General features: G+C 44.4%; 1 protein-coding gene across 1 annotated transcript in view; it reads right to left on the bottom strand.

The window, feature by feature from the left end:
* The window catches only part of srcin1b (SRC kinase signaling inhibitor 1b), a 30,730-nt gene that overhangs the window by 11,974 nt on the left and 1,718 nt on the right, over positions 1-17,038 (bottom strand). The window contains exons 2-5 of the mRNA XM_067245094.1: positions 14,173-14,199; positions 2,646-2,847; positions 1,344-1,473; positions 361-532 (exon numbers count right to left, since the gene is read on the bottom strand). Coding sequence (XP_067101195.1) covers positions 361-532; positions 1,344-1,473; positions 2,646-2,847; positions 14,173-14,199 — 531 coding nt within the window. The remainder of the gene's footprint in view (positions 1-360; positions 533-1,343; positions 1,474-2,645; positions 2,848-14,172; positions 14,200-17,038) is intronic.

Genomic DNA, 17,038 nt, shown 5'->3' with positions numbered 1-17,038 from the left:
ATGGACAGCTTGTTAAATGAAACACATACATGTACATACACTCAGACATATAGATGTACAGTATGGACAGACATTTTAAATCAGCATTTTTCTATTGCACTGCATCTCAAACGTGTTGCCATGACAGCACAGTGTGCATTTGAGCAGCCAAACAGAGCCTTTTCAGGATGCACGCACAGAACACAGACACAACCCCACCCCCATACACACACTCACACACATACACACACTCACACACATACACACACTCACACACGCTATCACACACATATTCACATACACACACTAACACACTCACACGCATACACACACTCACACAAACTCACACACTCAGACACTCACACACATGCACACACTCACCCGGAGGTCCCCATTAGCCATATGTGGGTTGTGGTGCCCAGGATAAGTGCCATAAGTGGGCTCCTTGCAGTAGATCTTGATGACACAGCGATCCTGAACGTCTCGTGGGTCCTCCAACTCATAGAAGACGTTGCGTGTCTCATCTTTGATGAGCAGTGCTGTGCTGGGGCACCTGAGATAAGGACATGACAAGAGGCTTCAATCACATTTTCCCATATTTGCATCAACTGAAAAAAAAAAAAAACATTTTGAATCACAGATTATTCCACCATGAGGATATATTTTAGGCGAAATGTGTCTTTTTCCTGAGCCATCAAGTGTTCATGATCATGCCGACCACATGCTTAGCGGTGAATATACTGTTTATAGAAAATACAAGTTGTTGAGTAAGAGCAACCATTGCTGCATATTTTATAAAACAGTTTATGCGAGGTGACTGACTTGTTGTTGAATGAATTGTTCCTGAACAGAGATATTTAGCATATGATTGAGATTTACCTTTAGTAATTTTGCAGAGGCTTTTATCCAAAATGACATACAAATTGTGTTTACTGTAAGTGCTACAGATAATAAAAGACAAGAAGTGTACAGTTCTATCAGTGTTGTCTATCAGAGGTTGGAGCCAAACAAGGCTGTCTTTTACCAGGCACAGTGTAACAACAAGAAAATCACCACAATAAAACACGATCTGATACAAACAGCCACATATCTTACCGTTGTATAAATATAAGTACAACACTGCAGAACTGTGCAGGTGTTGTGTGTATTACATTGACAGTGCACAAACATCTCAAATAGAACAAACACAAACTGTTCTCAGATACCGCGAGAAGAAAAGAGCCGAGCATTAGCTCTGGTCACAATCCTGGTTCCGAACATGGTCGATGGGTATCTCTGCTCAGCGGTAGAGCATTCACCCTGTACCTCACTTTGGATAAGAGCGTCTGGCTCCGGTAGGTGAATGCACTGTGAGGACATGATACCTGAGCATAGCCATGGTGAGCCTCTGAGGGAACATGTGAACGATGAGAGCCCTCAGGGTCTCCAGGCTCGTCAGCTCGTGGGTCAGGTGCACCCTCCTGGTCTCCTCTCCCAACTGGAGGAACAAGATGCCTGCGGGTGCCGCAGACAGAGGATCGGAGGGGAGGGGGAGAGGAGGGGGAGAGGAGGGAGGAGGGGAGAGGGAGAGGAGGGAGGAGGGGAGGGGGAGAGGAGGGAGGAGGGGAGGGGGAGAGGAGGGAGGAGGGGAAGGGGAGAGGAGGGAGGAGGGGGAGAGGGAGAGGAGGGAGGAGGGGAGAGGGAGAGGAGGGAGGAGGGGAGGGGGAGAGGAGGGAGGAGGGAAGGGGGAGAGGAGGGAGGAGGAGAAGGGGAGAGGAGGGAGGAGGGGAAGGGGAAGGGGAGAGGAGGGAGGAGGGGAGGGGAGGGGGAGAGGAGGGAGGAGGGGAGAGGGAGAGGAGGGAGGAGGGGAAGGGGAGAGGAGGGAGGAGGGGAGAGGGAGAGGAGGGAGGAGGGGAAGGGGAGGAGGGAGGAGGGGAAAAGGAGAGGAGGGAGGAGGGGAGGGGGAGAGGAGAGAGGAGGGGAGGGGGAGAGGAGGGAGGAGGGGAGAGGGAGAGGAGGGAGGAGGGGAAGGGGAGGAGGGAGGAGGGGAGAAGGAGAGGAGGGAGGAGGGGAGGGGGAGAGGAGGGAGGAGGGGAGAGGGAGAGGAGAGAGGAGGGGAGGGGGAGAGGAGGGAGGAGGGGAAGGGGAGAGGAGGGAGGAGGGGAGGGGGCGAGGAGGGAGGAGGGGAAGCGAGGAGGGTTGAGAGAGGGTGCGTGAGAAAGATGGGGGTGGCAAATGTACACACACGTTATGCACAGTGCGCGGCCTACGCTCTCTGATCCCTCATTATCACTACTAGGATGGAGGGCAGAAAATGTATACTTTTGCCGTAATCACATTTGTATCAGTGCTACTGTCATTCAGTTAGTCACATTCAATTAAGCAATATGCCTCAGAGGCAGTGGTTTAAAGGAGGAATATTGTCAGGTTTAGCGGAAGCTGTAAAGCACGTCGCGTTCTGTAGCTGAGCAGAAGCCAAATACAACTGGACCCCTTTTGTCCCTAACAGTTCCAAATAAATTCAAAAGAATCCCAATTACAACTCCCGACACAATAGACTCCTGCGGTCATGTGTAATATGGGTCGAAACTACGCTGGTGACAAGCTGACTAATGTCTCCTCCGGTCCGGCCTCGTGGTCGTATAGCAACCTTGCTCGGTGAGGTGGTGACAGGGTCGCTGTCTCACCTGGCGCCCGGAGCTTGGCCTGGCTGGAGGAGCGAGCCAGAGGCAGGCTCTGGCGAAGGCGGTTCATCCTGTTGAACCCGAGGGGGATGTCTGCCTCCGACATGGTCTCCAGACTCTCTGCGGAGGCGAAGGATACCCTGCTGGCCTGGTCGGCTAGAGCCGGCTGTGTGGGGTTGGGTCGGGTCACGCGAGGGGTTCGGGCCTGTGAAGTAGAGAGAAAGACAGAAAGAGAGAGAGACAGAGAGAGAGAGAGAGAGAGAGAGAGAGAGAGAGAGAGAGAGAGAGAGAGAGAGAGAGAGAGGACAGTCACACACAGACAAACAACAAACCCTGAGACAAAACAGTGAAGTGAAACCAACAAATACACCACTGACCACTGACTGCAAAACTGTATAACCATGCACATTTCACACACAACACAAAAACTATTAAACTCACAAACCAACACCAGACCGAGGGAACAATTCAACTGTAGAGAAAATTAGACTGCATAAACCGTTACAGCATGGGACTTGCAATAAACCTTTCAGCTTCAAACACAATTTAATCAAAAGCAAGTTGAAATATTGAAGAAATAACATTTCCAGAACAAGAACGTCTGGAGAGCCACACATGTACATTTCCATTTACATACTGTAGATGTGTATGGGTACACTGGAGAAAGGGGAAGGATAGTGCTGGCTTCACCTGCTTCAAATGGAATTCAAGGAACCAAACAGCTCTGTTGGCTAATGCTAATCCCGAAAAGAAATGCAGGTACTGTGATGTGATGCTACTCACAGTAATGTGAGTGACTACTGATATTTCACCTGCCTAATTTAAACCACTGTGGAAAGTACATTCTGAGCGAAGAAGTCCTCTTGTTAAAGGGGTACCAAGAGCTGCTACTGCTGGATGTTTTTAATGAATCCTCACCGGCAGACATTTTCCAGCCCAAAGACTACAGTAATGAGCTCCCACAGTGCTCTGTGAACACTAGCCACGTTAGCTCATGCATCTGTTGTCTTCCCTACCCACTGCCATGGGCCCTCTTGGTATGTTGTGGCTGGCTGACTGCAGTCTGCACACAGAAATGACACCTATGGGTATGCTTACACATGCACAGGGCACACGCGCACACACACACACATGCACAGACATCACTTACATGCATGTCCTTAAGCATACAGTGTAATACTTGCATGTCCCCGTAATACAGTTTCCCGCAAACACACACATACACACACAACCATGTGTAACACATGCACGCATACACACACATCTGCAACAGCTTGCAGCTGACAGCTTGCGAGCAGTGCCCCTCGTTTGTGTGGATTTATGGTGTGTGTGTGGAAGTTCAAAACGGCGCACCTCCTGCCTTATTCCAGATAAGCATCAAGCTGCTGAGTAGAAAAAGTTTGCAGCTCCGGGGAATTAAAAGTTTGTGGCTATTCAGCTGCAAAAAGAGGAGAGTGAGCTTGCAGGGGAATTGGAGGTGTAAATAAAAGAACAGGAGAGAGAGAGGGAAGAAAGGAGGGTTCGTTTGGAACGAGGGACGGAATCCAGGACTGAAAGAATGCCTGTTTAGCGTTCGTTGTCAGAGCAGGGTATTACAAAAGACTAAACTGACCCTTACAGGGACTGGTTGGAGAGGATGTGTGGGCATCAAGGAGATGATTAAACCTACCTCCGATCTTCGGAGCCAAGTAGAGAACTGTTTGTTTCCCAAATGTGGGAGACATTGCTGTTGAAAACTGGATTCAATGAACGTTCTCAATTTTGCAGATGGAGCATTCTGGTTATTCCCCCTTTTCTAACCCCTATCCGAATCAAACCTTAGCCCTGACAACAGTAATTGACGCAAAATGCATTGTTAAAATATGAGGATGACGAGGCGGAGAGTGGAGGAAGAGTACGCAGTCTAGATACAGGTATGTCTGTGCATAATGCAGGAGGAGAGGTTGTTAGTATTACAGTGTGTGTGTTTGTGTGTGTGTGCGTGTACAATTGGAGGCACGTTGCCATGTGTTTCAGAGAGAAAGTGAGGAAAGGAGAAGGGTTGGTTCGAAGGTGGTCACAGAAACATATGGATTGTGACCAGGGGAGCAGGGGTGGGGGAGGCAGCCAGATCTCCATGGTGGCCCGACTTTCGCTCCCCTCTCTTCCCTTAATTAGTCCTCATCTCTGCAGACAGCCGCTGTGGAGAGGCCAGGGCTTCTCTCTCCAGGTGCTCATGGGAAGTAGAGGACAAGCTTGGCTAGGCTCGGTATGCAGTAGTATTATCCCTGCTGTGTCTACATTACTGCCATGACATTTTCACTGCGGTACTGCCCAATAAACACCCCCACATCCTTCCCCAGACAGCCCTCCTTTTCAATAACACTTTCCCAATGCCTGTGTTGGCTTGATCTTTTACAAGAGCTTGATGAATTATTTTCACAACTTTCAGCTCGGTGACAACTTAGGTAAATTATTTCCATCACATTTTTGAAGGTGTTAAAATGACTTAATTAAAATATATGAATGTTTACATTGCCAGGTACCCTAGATACTGCAGTCTTGCAATAGCTGGAAGATTACAGCCCACATCAAAACTCTCTTGTATGCACGGTAACTTAAACCTGTGTTATTTTTTAAATTTGTTTTTATGGATTCTTCCGGTGTATGACTGCGGCTGTCTCACCTGTCTTGGTTCAGTGATTTTCACAATGCTCTCAAGAGCTTTTATAAAAAGGATGTATCGAAAAGACAAAAAGGCCTATTGCTGCAACAAAACATAAAACAAGTAAAGTGTGGAGGAAATTATATCTACAGTAGATCACAAAGATTACTGCCATAAGCAAATATTAGAAAGCCGAATGTATGTAAGTACAATAAAGCATTACTGGCAAAATAATGATACTTGATGTATCAAAACAAAGGCTATAGATATTTAAGAATTTGCCGCTATTACTTACTCTCAAGAAGCCATCGCATATTTGAGATAACCAATAGAAAATAAACTCACATCAATTACTTCTTCATCCAACATCTTTCTGTGTTACTGTTTGTCTGTTTGGGTGAAAATGCAATCCAATCGATCAAAATTACTTTCCAACACTCTCTCCAATCGAAAACAGCTAGCGCTCATCTGAAACTCCACATATGGTTCTGTCTGTCAGTAGACTGCTGAACTTCATACATCAGTCATGTTGTCACAGTCCCTTACATCTCTGTGTATATCGATGTATGTGTCTTTCCCTCAGTCTATCACCTCCACCTCTGGTAGGTCAGCCTTACCATGTGAGGTTCCTCTGACCAATGAACAGAACTTACATTTTGACGGATGAGACAGCTGTGACCAGCTGTGCTGCCGGCACCTTCTCCGGGGTGACCTCCCCCCACCCCACCCCTTCTAGATTTCATGGGCAATACCATGTCGCAGTCCTGGAATACCGTTCCACTGAGCTCTGTAACTGAGGCAAGATGCCCAATCTCCAGTTTGAATGGATTTATTTAAACCATTTCATGTACTGTTTGAGCTCAACTAAATGCAGAGCAGCCTGGGAACGTTAATTCTCCAGTTTACTCACTTCTCTACCCACCCACCTGCCTACATCTACCTATGTGTGCAACCCGGTTCAGTTAGCACACACTCACATCCTGTGATGCACAGTACAACAGGCAGTGTATTCCTGGTGGAATCCAACGATTGCTCCAGTTAACTGGAGGAGGATACCTTCGAGCTATTTGCCTATTTGTAAGCAACAGTAGACACAGAGTGTGTGATCAAACATGGATTGAGGTTCGGCTTTTATAAGATGCACGTGAAGTAAAAAAAACAAGATTGATTTGGTCAGGACCCTTCTTGTTTTCTTGGATTTTGTTCTGTTCACCAGCGTTCCTCCTTGTTAATCGCTGCTCTAAAACCTCACTGTCTTGGCAGATCCCCGCCAAGTGTAGATAAGTGATTCTGGCTGCATGCCAGAGCATAAGGTCGCCAGCAAGGGGGTGCATGGCAGCAGGCAGCCTTTTAGGGAGAGGAAAACACTCCAGCTATTCTCCGAGTCGAATCGGGGAATGGCGTTTTCCCACCTGACGCAGCAACGACATACAGCGAAGGATAACAACAGCAGATGGCATGATGCTTTACGGTTGAGTTGCTTGTTGGGATATCCATGGCAAAGAGCGAACTGGTTAGGATGTGATTTGAGTGTGCGACCTTTCGTATGACACAGACGTTCTCTCTTGGGCTCTCTCATGCTTTCCCAAGTGGTACTGAGACATTTAAAGATGTGTAATTTATGTGTTTTTTTATAGTTTGTTCTTTTCAATCTCAATTTATAGATATTGTTGAAAACAAGGTACCCTACTATCTATAATAAAGTCATTTGTGTTGTAGCTGCTAAGGTACATTAAACTGACGTGTCTTCAGTAATCACCTGTAATGTAAAACAGGCCCTTCTTGGACAGCATCAGGAAGGCCTTTAATTGGAAAGGTGTCAAATCATCTTAATTTGTCATTTTAGTTTGTCATTTTAGTGTGTATTCCTGTTTTGTTTCCTTTAGTACTTACGGCAGATTGATGATACTTTCTAACAAACTGAATTGATTGTGTGTCAGAATGGCTTTCCCCCGTGTGAGCCCCCACACCAGATTCCTGTCTGCGGGCTCACAAGCCCTCCATTCCCAACGCCCACACACCCACCCCCCCACACACACTCACACACACACACTCCCCCCTCCATGCCCCTCCCTCTCTCAGATGCAGCGGTGGTTGCTAAGCAGGACTCTGGCAGATGATAGGCTGCCAACTGGATAGATCAGATCAACTAACGGTCTCCAAGGCAGAGTATAAGTGAGACAGCAGGATACAAAAGAAGTCCTCACCTCTGTGTCGAGGACAATGACTTTGTGGGACGGAGCATGGGATAATTGTAATGATTTTCTCCAGTGCACCACAATTACATGTAATGACAACAATTTTGGAGGCTGTTGTAATTTACCATCCAGTGCATTAAGATGACATGTTCTTAATTTCTCCTCCTACCAATGTATGTTATGGATTCTATTGTTCACGTTTTGTGTGAAATCAATCATTCCTTGTAACACCATTCATACAATGGTTTTCAAATAAGGATTTTGGTCAATCTTCAACCAAAAGATCTTTGTATACATCTAAGAATTGCCTGGTTGCACCACAGAGTTAAAGATACAGTGTAACTCCTTCTGGGGAAAAAACTGCATGTGAATACTGAATCAACATTCAATAAGAGTCTTTAGGTGTAGGCCAAGCTCTTCAGTATGAACGTGTGTTGACACAGTCTCGGCTTCAACAGTGGCGAGGGAAGTGAAGACAATATACTCTGAACATTTTTCCCAGTCCTGACAGACATACAAGACCCTGAGCATGTGATCTAGACTAAGGGGTATTCATATTTGTATTAGTCAAGCTCAGAGCTGTTAAAAAGCTTGTGAATTATGCAGCTGCAGTCCTCTGTTTTCTCAGTCGCTGGCTGGGTCTGTCACAAACACGGGCACCGCTAGCGTTTGAATCCAACCGGACCCCACGGAGCCTCAGTTTAAACAGGCTGTCAGTCCCTCGTTTTAGGAGGAAAATGTACAAAGCGGGATCGGGGTTTGTGTATATGTGTGAGTGGTATGTGCGTGCGTGTATCTGTGTGTGGGGGGGGGGGGGGGGCGCTCATGCAATCTAGGTACATGCTAGATTGACAAGGTGCCTTCCTAGGCTGTATGGGTTTGTCTGCCCACTGCACAGCCTCCACGCCCTTGACTGTGCGCATGTGCCCATATTTAATACGCTAATGAACGTGTGTGTGTGCGTATGTGTGTGTGTGTGTGTAGAGCTTAGTATGTTTCGAGAGAAAGCGAGCCAACGAAACATCAAAGGGGACCAGTAAGAGGACATCACAAACACGCCCATGTTCACACAAACTCGCACGCGTGCACACGCGCACACGCACGGAAGAGCACTGCTGCAGGGATTTCTGTTGCATCAGAACAGGAGCAGAGCAGACTGCCTCTCTCTCCCCGAGAGGAAAGGGAGCGATAACCGATCCTGTCGAAGCTCGAGGCCAGCAGCGGACTGGGGATTCAAGAGAGCTCGAGTGTGTGACGGGGGAACGAGATAACGGCGACGGACTGGCATTTGAAGGAACTCCAGTTATGCAATGGATCGGAATGGGTTGTGTGACGTCGTATGCAAATGAGAATGCAGTAAATGACAAGAGATGTGTATTTGAGACCACATAACAGGAAGCTACAATGTCTCTATAGTGCACGAAAGTGATAGATGCCATGCTTCTACACACACACACACTACAGTGTTGCTATTTCGGTCACCATATGGCAATTATAAATGAAATGTTTTGGTGTTAATAACAGCCTATTGAAATACACTATTGGAGTTGTATCTGGAATATTGCAATGCACTAAGAATTTCAACTCCTGTCTGCACTACAAAGCTTCAAGCCATAACACATACATGGGAGCACAGAGTACTGTATGACCCCAATTTCTGCTTCCTCACACTATTTACCTCTAAGTTTTTGACTCGATTGGACGATTTCACTGATCGCTTTTAAGACACTACAGGGTCTTGCCTTGCCCTTGACTCAATCACAGAGCATCCTTCTGAGGTGATGAACAGCCTAAGATCATCAGGCTGAGAATTCTTGGCTTTTCCAAAGTCTAAAATGAGAACCAAGGGAGATTGGGCCTTTGCCTTTAAAGTTCCTGGGATAGCTTCCCTGAGGAGATGAGGGCTGTAGGATCCGTTTCCTCTTTGAAGTCACTTTACATTAATACCATACTTTTCACAATTTGATTAACATTTTTTTTTCTTTTTTTTTTTTTACAAATACAGGAGTTGATAATTGTATTGCTGTTCATACACTAAACCAAAAAGTTGAATGTGAAAAGTGTGCAATTGATTTACATATTGTTGGCCATGTATGCAGACAGGCCACTTTCCATTAAATATATATTTTTCAGCTAAGTCAGCTTTTGATGAATATATTTATTATTCTGGTTCAAAAAACCTAAATCAATATATGCAATCATTTATTGCTCTATCTCGCTGTATCTCCCCTCTCTCTCATGCATGATTATATATATCTCACACATGCATACACAGACACACACACACACACTTAGTTATTCGGTCAGCAACACTCTCTCACCAGTCAGATCTCCCTCAAAAGGGAATTATTCATGTTAGCATGACCTGCACAGACATATTTAAGGCCCTCCAGAGAAGCCAGAATGTGCTGTCATCTAGGTTTCTGTCATATCATGCATATCGGCAGTGGGGACTGACATTTTGGGAAGCAAAGGGATTTTCTAGGTGCTGCATTAAAACTGCTTGTGTTTGCATTTACTGTAATGCCTCCTGGGGGCTGAAGATATATTGTTTAGCAGGAGTCCAGTGTCCAATGGTTCTGCTTAGACATTTATCCTCCTTGTGAAAAGGATAAAGAACACAGTCGAATACATTAGGAGGTTCATAAGACGGCTTCATACCATGTCATGCATGACAGGGAAAAGGGATGTCTAAAAGGCCTAATTGGTTGTATTGCATAGAGGCTGCTTTGATTGAGTGAAAAACCCTGTCAATTAATGTAAATAATAACATACGTATTACAGCGCATACAGTACAATGAGGCAATATTTATTTTATTTGATCACTCTGTCCCCACTGTATCAATAGGTGCTCCAAAGACTAAATTGATTGTGGCTTTAGTTTAATGGCAGTACAGTAGAAATGATCTACGATATAAGAATTGCACAGGTACTCCGGGATGCAAACTAAACAATTACTGAGAATGACAGGGAAGTCTATGTCTAGGGGAAGGACTACAGTAATCGTTTATTTGGCCATTGTCTCTGGATGTTAATCCATGTATTTACCCTTGTGGGTAACACTTTATAATAAGTCAACGCTTTTTGGCATTTACAAAGTGTTAACTAATAGTTAGTTAATCCTTTATAAAACATTTTGAAACATTAACAATACATTATTAAATAGTTAATAACCTTATTATTAAACACTATGTTGATCATTAATAAACACTGTTAAAACATATGTATTTTATTCATAATACAATTCATAAGGTGTTTGATAACTGCATTATCATACTTTATAGACAGCTTGTTAATATACTTGCAAACCAGTAGTTTAAAAGGTGTTAATGGTACATGAGCTGGTATAGAAATCATTAGCAAATGGTGAACAAACCATTTACATTACATTTATAAAGCATGAGTAAATAACTAACAACATATTTACTTTTTTTTAAATGGCTGTAATAAACTGCAAATGTTTAGCTACTCCTCGACAGGTCTGCAAACGCCTTTGAAAGCAGAGATTTGTTTATCGTTTTAACAAATTGAGGCGACAAAGCGTTTGCTGACCTGTCGAAGAGTAAACATTTGGTTTCTTATATACTACAACAATACGTGGGAAGATCCCAAATCAAACACGGCAAATCTGGAGCAGACGCCATCTTCAGAGCAATCAGCTGCATTTGTACTGGTGACGTCACTACATCTCCAAGGCAACATATCAACAACTCTTTTGAGAACGTCTTCTGGACCAATAAGAACAGCATATTGGTTCAATTGCAACAACAGTACGAGCGTTCTGATTGGCTAATGGGTAGTCATGCCATCCGCGTATTCATAGTCTATAAACACTATGAATACGCGGCTGATACGTATTCTTATTGCCCTCCGCTGATGTCATCTTCAAAATGAGCGAGATCCAGATGACAATGAAGACATCAACAGCGACGAGGAAATTCTTAACTTTCTAAAAGAGCAGAAAAGTGTGAACACAGAGAGATAAACGACAAGCGCTAGGCAGATTGCTAGGTTTGGTTGCTCATATTTCAGATTGGTTGCTACAGTAGGTGCTAGTAACACCTGAAACACACCGTGAGAAGACTAGAGCTGAACAAAACGACATGTTTTAAATGAAAAGAGTTAAAAATGCATATACTTAATGACCTCGACCGTTCAGTCATGCCGGGAAATATCAAACTGAGGTTTTAACGTATCGACCGCTGTCACTCGGTTAGTAGAGCTAATTAGTTAGTAAGACACATGCCTGTCATCACTTTAATAAAATAGTAATCTTGTGTATCACATTGTGTTGTGTCTGTTTCCTTTTGAGAAACGTATGTTCAGCCTTGTGAATGTGAGGTTCGAGAATGGACAAGAATACCTTAATAAATAACTTATAAATGTTTAATAAGGCTTAGATAGTTCACACTTTAGATTAGGTCACGCAAAAGCCTTAACTAACAGTTTGCTTTATAACTTGCATTACTAATCAGAAGTTGCATCATTAGTAAGTCTTTATAAAATAGTTGTTAAGATATCTGTTAAGTATTAGTGTACATAATGTATTCGACTTGGCGTACATTAATTAAAAACATAAGTAAATATGTTGTTAGTTATTTACTCATGCTTTGTAAAGGTAATGTAAATGGTTTGTTCACCATTTGCTAATGCTTTCTATAGCAGTTCATGTACCACTAACACCTTTTAAACTACTGGTTTGCAACTATATTAACAAGCTGTATATAAAGTATGATAATGCAGTTATCAAACACCTTATGAATTGTATTATGAATAAAATCCATAATATTTAACAGTGTTTATTAATGATCAACATAGTGTTTAATAATAAGATTATTAACTATTTAATAATGTATTGTTAATGTTTCAAAATGTTTTATAAAGAATTGACTAACTATTAGTTAACACTTTGTAAATGCCAAAAAGCGTTGACTTATTATAAAGTGTTACCCTATTGGGTATAGTATAGCGCGGGTATTCAGCACTGGACAGCGCCGAGTGGGCCACACTCGAGACAGCGGTTGTTTCAACTGGTTGCAGCTGGCTGCCCCTGATGAGGGACCACACCTGAAAGTGATCTCTCACCAGGGGAGCGTAAAAGTACTGGGGAAGCAGCCTCACGGGAGAGGAGATAGGAGAGACACGGCTAATGGTGTACTGCAGTGTCCTCACAGGTGTCAAGGAGGAAGACTGTAACCGACCGCCTGGAAGCTCAAGTCCGACATCCCCTACCTCACCCACACTACACCCCATCCACCCACCCTCACCTCACATCACCCTACCCCACCTCACCCACACAACACCCCACCCACCGACCCTCACCTCAACCTACCCCACCTCACCCTACACCATCCCACCCACCCTCACCTCACCCTACCCCACCTCACCCACACTACACCCCATCCACCCACCCTCACCTCACCCTACCCCACCTCACCCCACACCATCCCACCCACCCTCACCTCACCCTACCCCACCTCACCCCACACCATCCCACCCACCCTCACCCTACCCCACCTCACCCCACACCATCCCACCCACCCTCACCTCACCCTACCCCACCTCACCCCACACCACCCCACCCACCCTCACCTCACCCTACCCCACCTCACCCCACACCACCCCACCCACCCTCACCTCACTCTACCCCACCTCACCCACACTACACCTCATCCACCCACCCTCACCCTACCCCACCTCACCCCACACCATCCCACCCACCCTCACCTCACCCTACCCCACCTCACCCACACTACACCCCATCCACCCACCCTCACCTCACCCTACCCCACCTCACCCCACACCATCCCACGCACCCTCACCTCACCCTACCCCACCTCACCCCACACCACCCCACCCCACCCACCCTCACCTCACCCTACCCCACCTCACCCCACACCACCCCGCCCGCCTGAAGGTACACACACTGATGTTGTTGCAGACACATATGAGCTTAGCACACAAACATATAGTACACCCACATGCACATGCACACAGCATACAGGTTGCCGATTTCTCATCATAAACAAGGCCACACAAGGAAACTCTTTGCCATGAGGTTACTACTGTCCCATGTAACCCAACAGAAATACATTTTGTTCTGCTACGATTGTGAAGTTTACTGACTTAGCGATAAGAATAGAAGAGAATACCTACCATCTGTGTTTTCTCTGTTTCTATGAGTATGTTTAGTTAGTGATGTTTTGTCATTTTAGCTCGGTCTCATCGTTTGGAAATAGAGCTCAGTTTGATGACTAATGCATATGTAAGATTGTACACCAATAGTAAATATATTGTCAGTACACAGGGTTTGTGATATAATTAAATGGTATCAAGTATTTTTAGGTATAGGTTATTATGAAAGTGTACAAAGGCACAGTAGGGGGAGGGGTAAGGGGGGTCGATACTGTAGTTGAAGGTTGTGTTAGTTGAAAGTTGTTACCAAAACAAGATAAATGTTAAAATCCACATACGCCTGGAAAGCCCAACCTCCCCCATACCATGTTTCACTTGGTAATAACTTGATGTAATAACTTACTGTACCGCTAAACCGCAAAAAAGTGTAAGTTCACACATTCTTATGTAACTACAATGTATATTGCCATGGTAGTTCATGTAACCTTAAAGTAAAGTGCTGCCCCACACAGTAACATATTCACATTAAAACACAAACAATCTTAGAACTAACCTTGAAGCTCCAGTAGTTTGGCTGTTGCTAGGGAGGGAGGAGGGGTGTGGGGGGGGGGGGAGTGAAAGAGAGGAAGAGAAAAGGACTAGTGTTAGACATGTTCCCAACCCTTAAGCTGGACAACTGTTTTCTCCTTGACAACTGTGAGTCAGAGATAGAGAGACAGATGGAGAGAACCAGGGGACAGGGAGAACGGGAGAGAATGAGAGAGAAAGCCCTCTCTGTCAGTCTCCCCACAGGAACTGAGATAATACAAGAGTGACTAATGAAGCTTGACAAATCCCAGGAAGTTTGTTGGAGAAACTGGTCAAACAAGTTTGGTATTTACTGAAAATTCAGCTCCACTTCAAGAAAGATCCATTTGATCAAATACACATACATATAAACATGTTTGTCATATTTCCTATTCCATCAGGATTCAATGGGAAAATGAGTTCCTAATTATTGTGATGATAGCCAGATTAGCTTCCGTTGTCCTTCATTGCCATCATAATAGCCTTTTAATTGCTTGTAATTGCTTCTCAGCAATTAATCAAATGTTTACAGTGACTTCACACACACTAATGATATACACCAGCTTCTGATCAAACCCCCATGCATACCATTCCCACAATTAGCTGGCTGCAGTTCAGAAACGGATTAAAGCAAATAAACAGAGTGGATTACAGAGCTTGACTTTCTAATGCAATTTGGATGGCCTCCTCTGAAAAGGGCAAGGTTCATTGAATCGATTTCGATACGAGGTTTGTGCGTGGGTGAGGGGTTCAAGAGTGCCCCACACTCCTACTGTAACAGTAGGGGACAATGGTAATTAGCTCCTGCAATATGGTGTGTTTCGTGGAGTTGAAAGCCTGTGTTGCAGTGTGTGAATTATTCATTCAAGAAAGGTGCGAAACATCAAATAGTGTGGAACGTCAGAAAGAATGCCTTCAGGAGCACAAGCAATTTTGGCTACCAAGAAATAATATTCCATTGGGTCTCTTGGAGTAAACCCTATCCATCTCACCTTAACTGGTCCAATCTGGGGCACCCTGAATCATTTTCCCTTCCTCCCTCTAAACAAAACCTATGTGGAGACCAAACCACGAAGCAGAACACTTGCCTACTCTGCAGTAATATTTATGTATGGTAGATTGGACTTGTCAGTCATCTGAAGATTCAATACGAGCAACACAACCCAATGAGAAAAATATTATACTAAAATCACATATGAGGCCTAAGCTTAAACTAACATTATCTATTATGGTACAATAGGTCTAATCACTGTATTGTAGAGACACAGAAAACGTAATTATCTGTTTCGTTTTTTAATTAAAATAGAACAATATTCCTTAGATTGAACCAGGTAAGACAGATGTAGGGAGTATAGGAATCCAGTGAGCACAAACACATATGTCATAAACAGTGGAGATTTCATGAGAAATTTAAAATTTACAATGGGATTTTGACTATTTGATGGATTTGTGAAAAATAAAAAAACATCAAGAATGGTAGCTCACTGTTATAGAAGAGTACAGTGGTCTTTACATATGAGGATTGAAGACATTTTCTGATAAGAAAATAATGTACAGTTCCTTATTTTCAGAAAATGAAAAAAGAGACTTGGATTCAAGAATGGATTGCTTGAGACCCAGAACATAACCCCTGATGACTAAGACCCAGACCCAGAACATTAGTGGACCTAAAAATGCTTGAGACTGAGTCAAATAGACCAAGACTGTACAGTACCTGCTACTGGAAGCAACTGAATTCTTAACACATTGTTCCTACACTATGGGGGAATCCTAAAATCCTACCAGCAAATACTCTGTTGCCTGCCACCCTCTTTGGATTTGGACGGGAGGAAAGCTAGATGAGGATAGACAGGAGAAGAGGCAGGAGGAGAAGACTTGGGGATGAAAGCGACTGAAGCCTGTGGGCAGCTTTGACCCAGATACAGAGCTTTTGTGTGGCCTGCGGGCTTGTGTCCGAGTCTTCCTGATCATGTGTCTACCTGATCATGTGTCACACAGACACGCTCTGCCACCTAGATGCAAAGAAGACTTGTCCTTCTGCTCAAGACCAGGACTGACTTGGTTGACCTTGGTGTACATTATCACAGTACAAGGCAGTGGTGTAGTTATTAAGTCCAATACTTCTGTACTGTACTACATTATCCTATACTAGTTTACTGTCCATACTACCTCTTCATATACTCATGTAATCATCATCATGTACTCATATCTTCCCATGTCTACCCTACCTACATATACACACTACACTGGCACCAAGTTCCTTTTGAAAGATTCTAAGCTGGAAGACGCATTGTTTCTAGCGTACGCACATCGACACACACACACCATGACGTCATACAGTTACAGTATATCTGGCATGTTCCTCAACCATGGGTTGATGCATCATACTGTATCTTACATTTCCTCACGGGTGCCTAACAAGAAGGTGTTCCACAACATAAAATTGTGCCCCATACAACATTGAACTGGTCCCCTATGCACCATGACTCAATGATAATGGCCAGCAATATCACACAGACTCTAATCCCACAGTCCACGTAGGCATTGTGACAGAGACACATAAAGACAGATGGAGAGAGAATATGTGTTTGCGTGTGTGTGTGAGAGTGAGAGGAGAGAGAAAGAGAGAGAGAAATGTCTGACCTGCATGCCAAGTAGCTGTCTCTATACCCTCCCTCCTCTTTCTCCTTCTCTCACTCCCTTTCCCTCCCTAATGCTCTACCCTCACACACAGACATACAGACACATAAACACATGACCATGGTATAGCCCCCTCCCCTTCTGTCAGATACTGCGGCATCACAACCACACCTGGCTGACACCTGAATCACTGACATCAAAACCTGGCAACC

This window comes from Osmerus mordax, chromosome 10, assembly GCF_038355195.1.
Source record: "Osmerus mordax isolate fOsmMor3 chromosome 10, fOsmMor3.pri, whole genome shotgun sequence".
Lineage (NCBI taxonomy): Eukaryota > Metazoa > Chordata > Actinopteri > Osmeriformes > Osmeridae > Osmerus > Osmerus mordax.
This window is presented reverse-complemented; position numbering and strand designations above follow the sequence as displayed.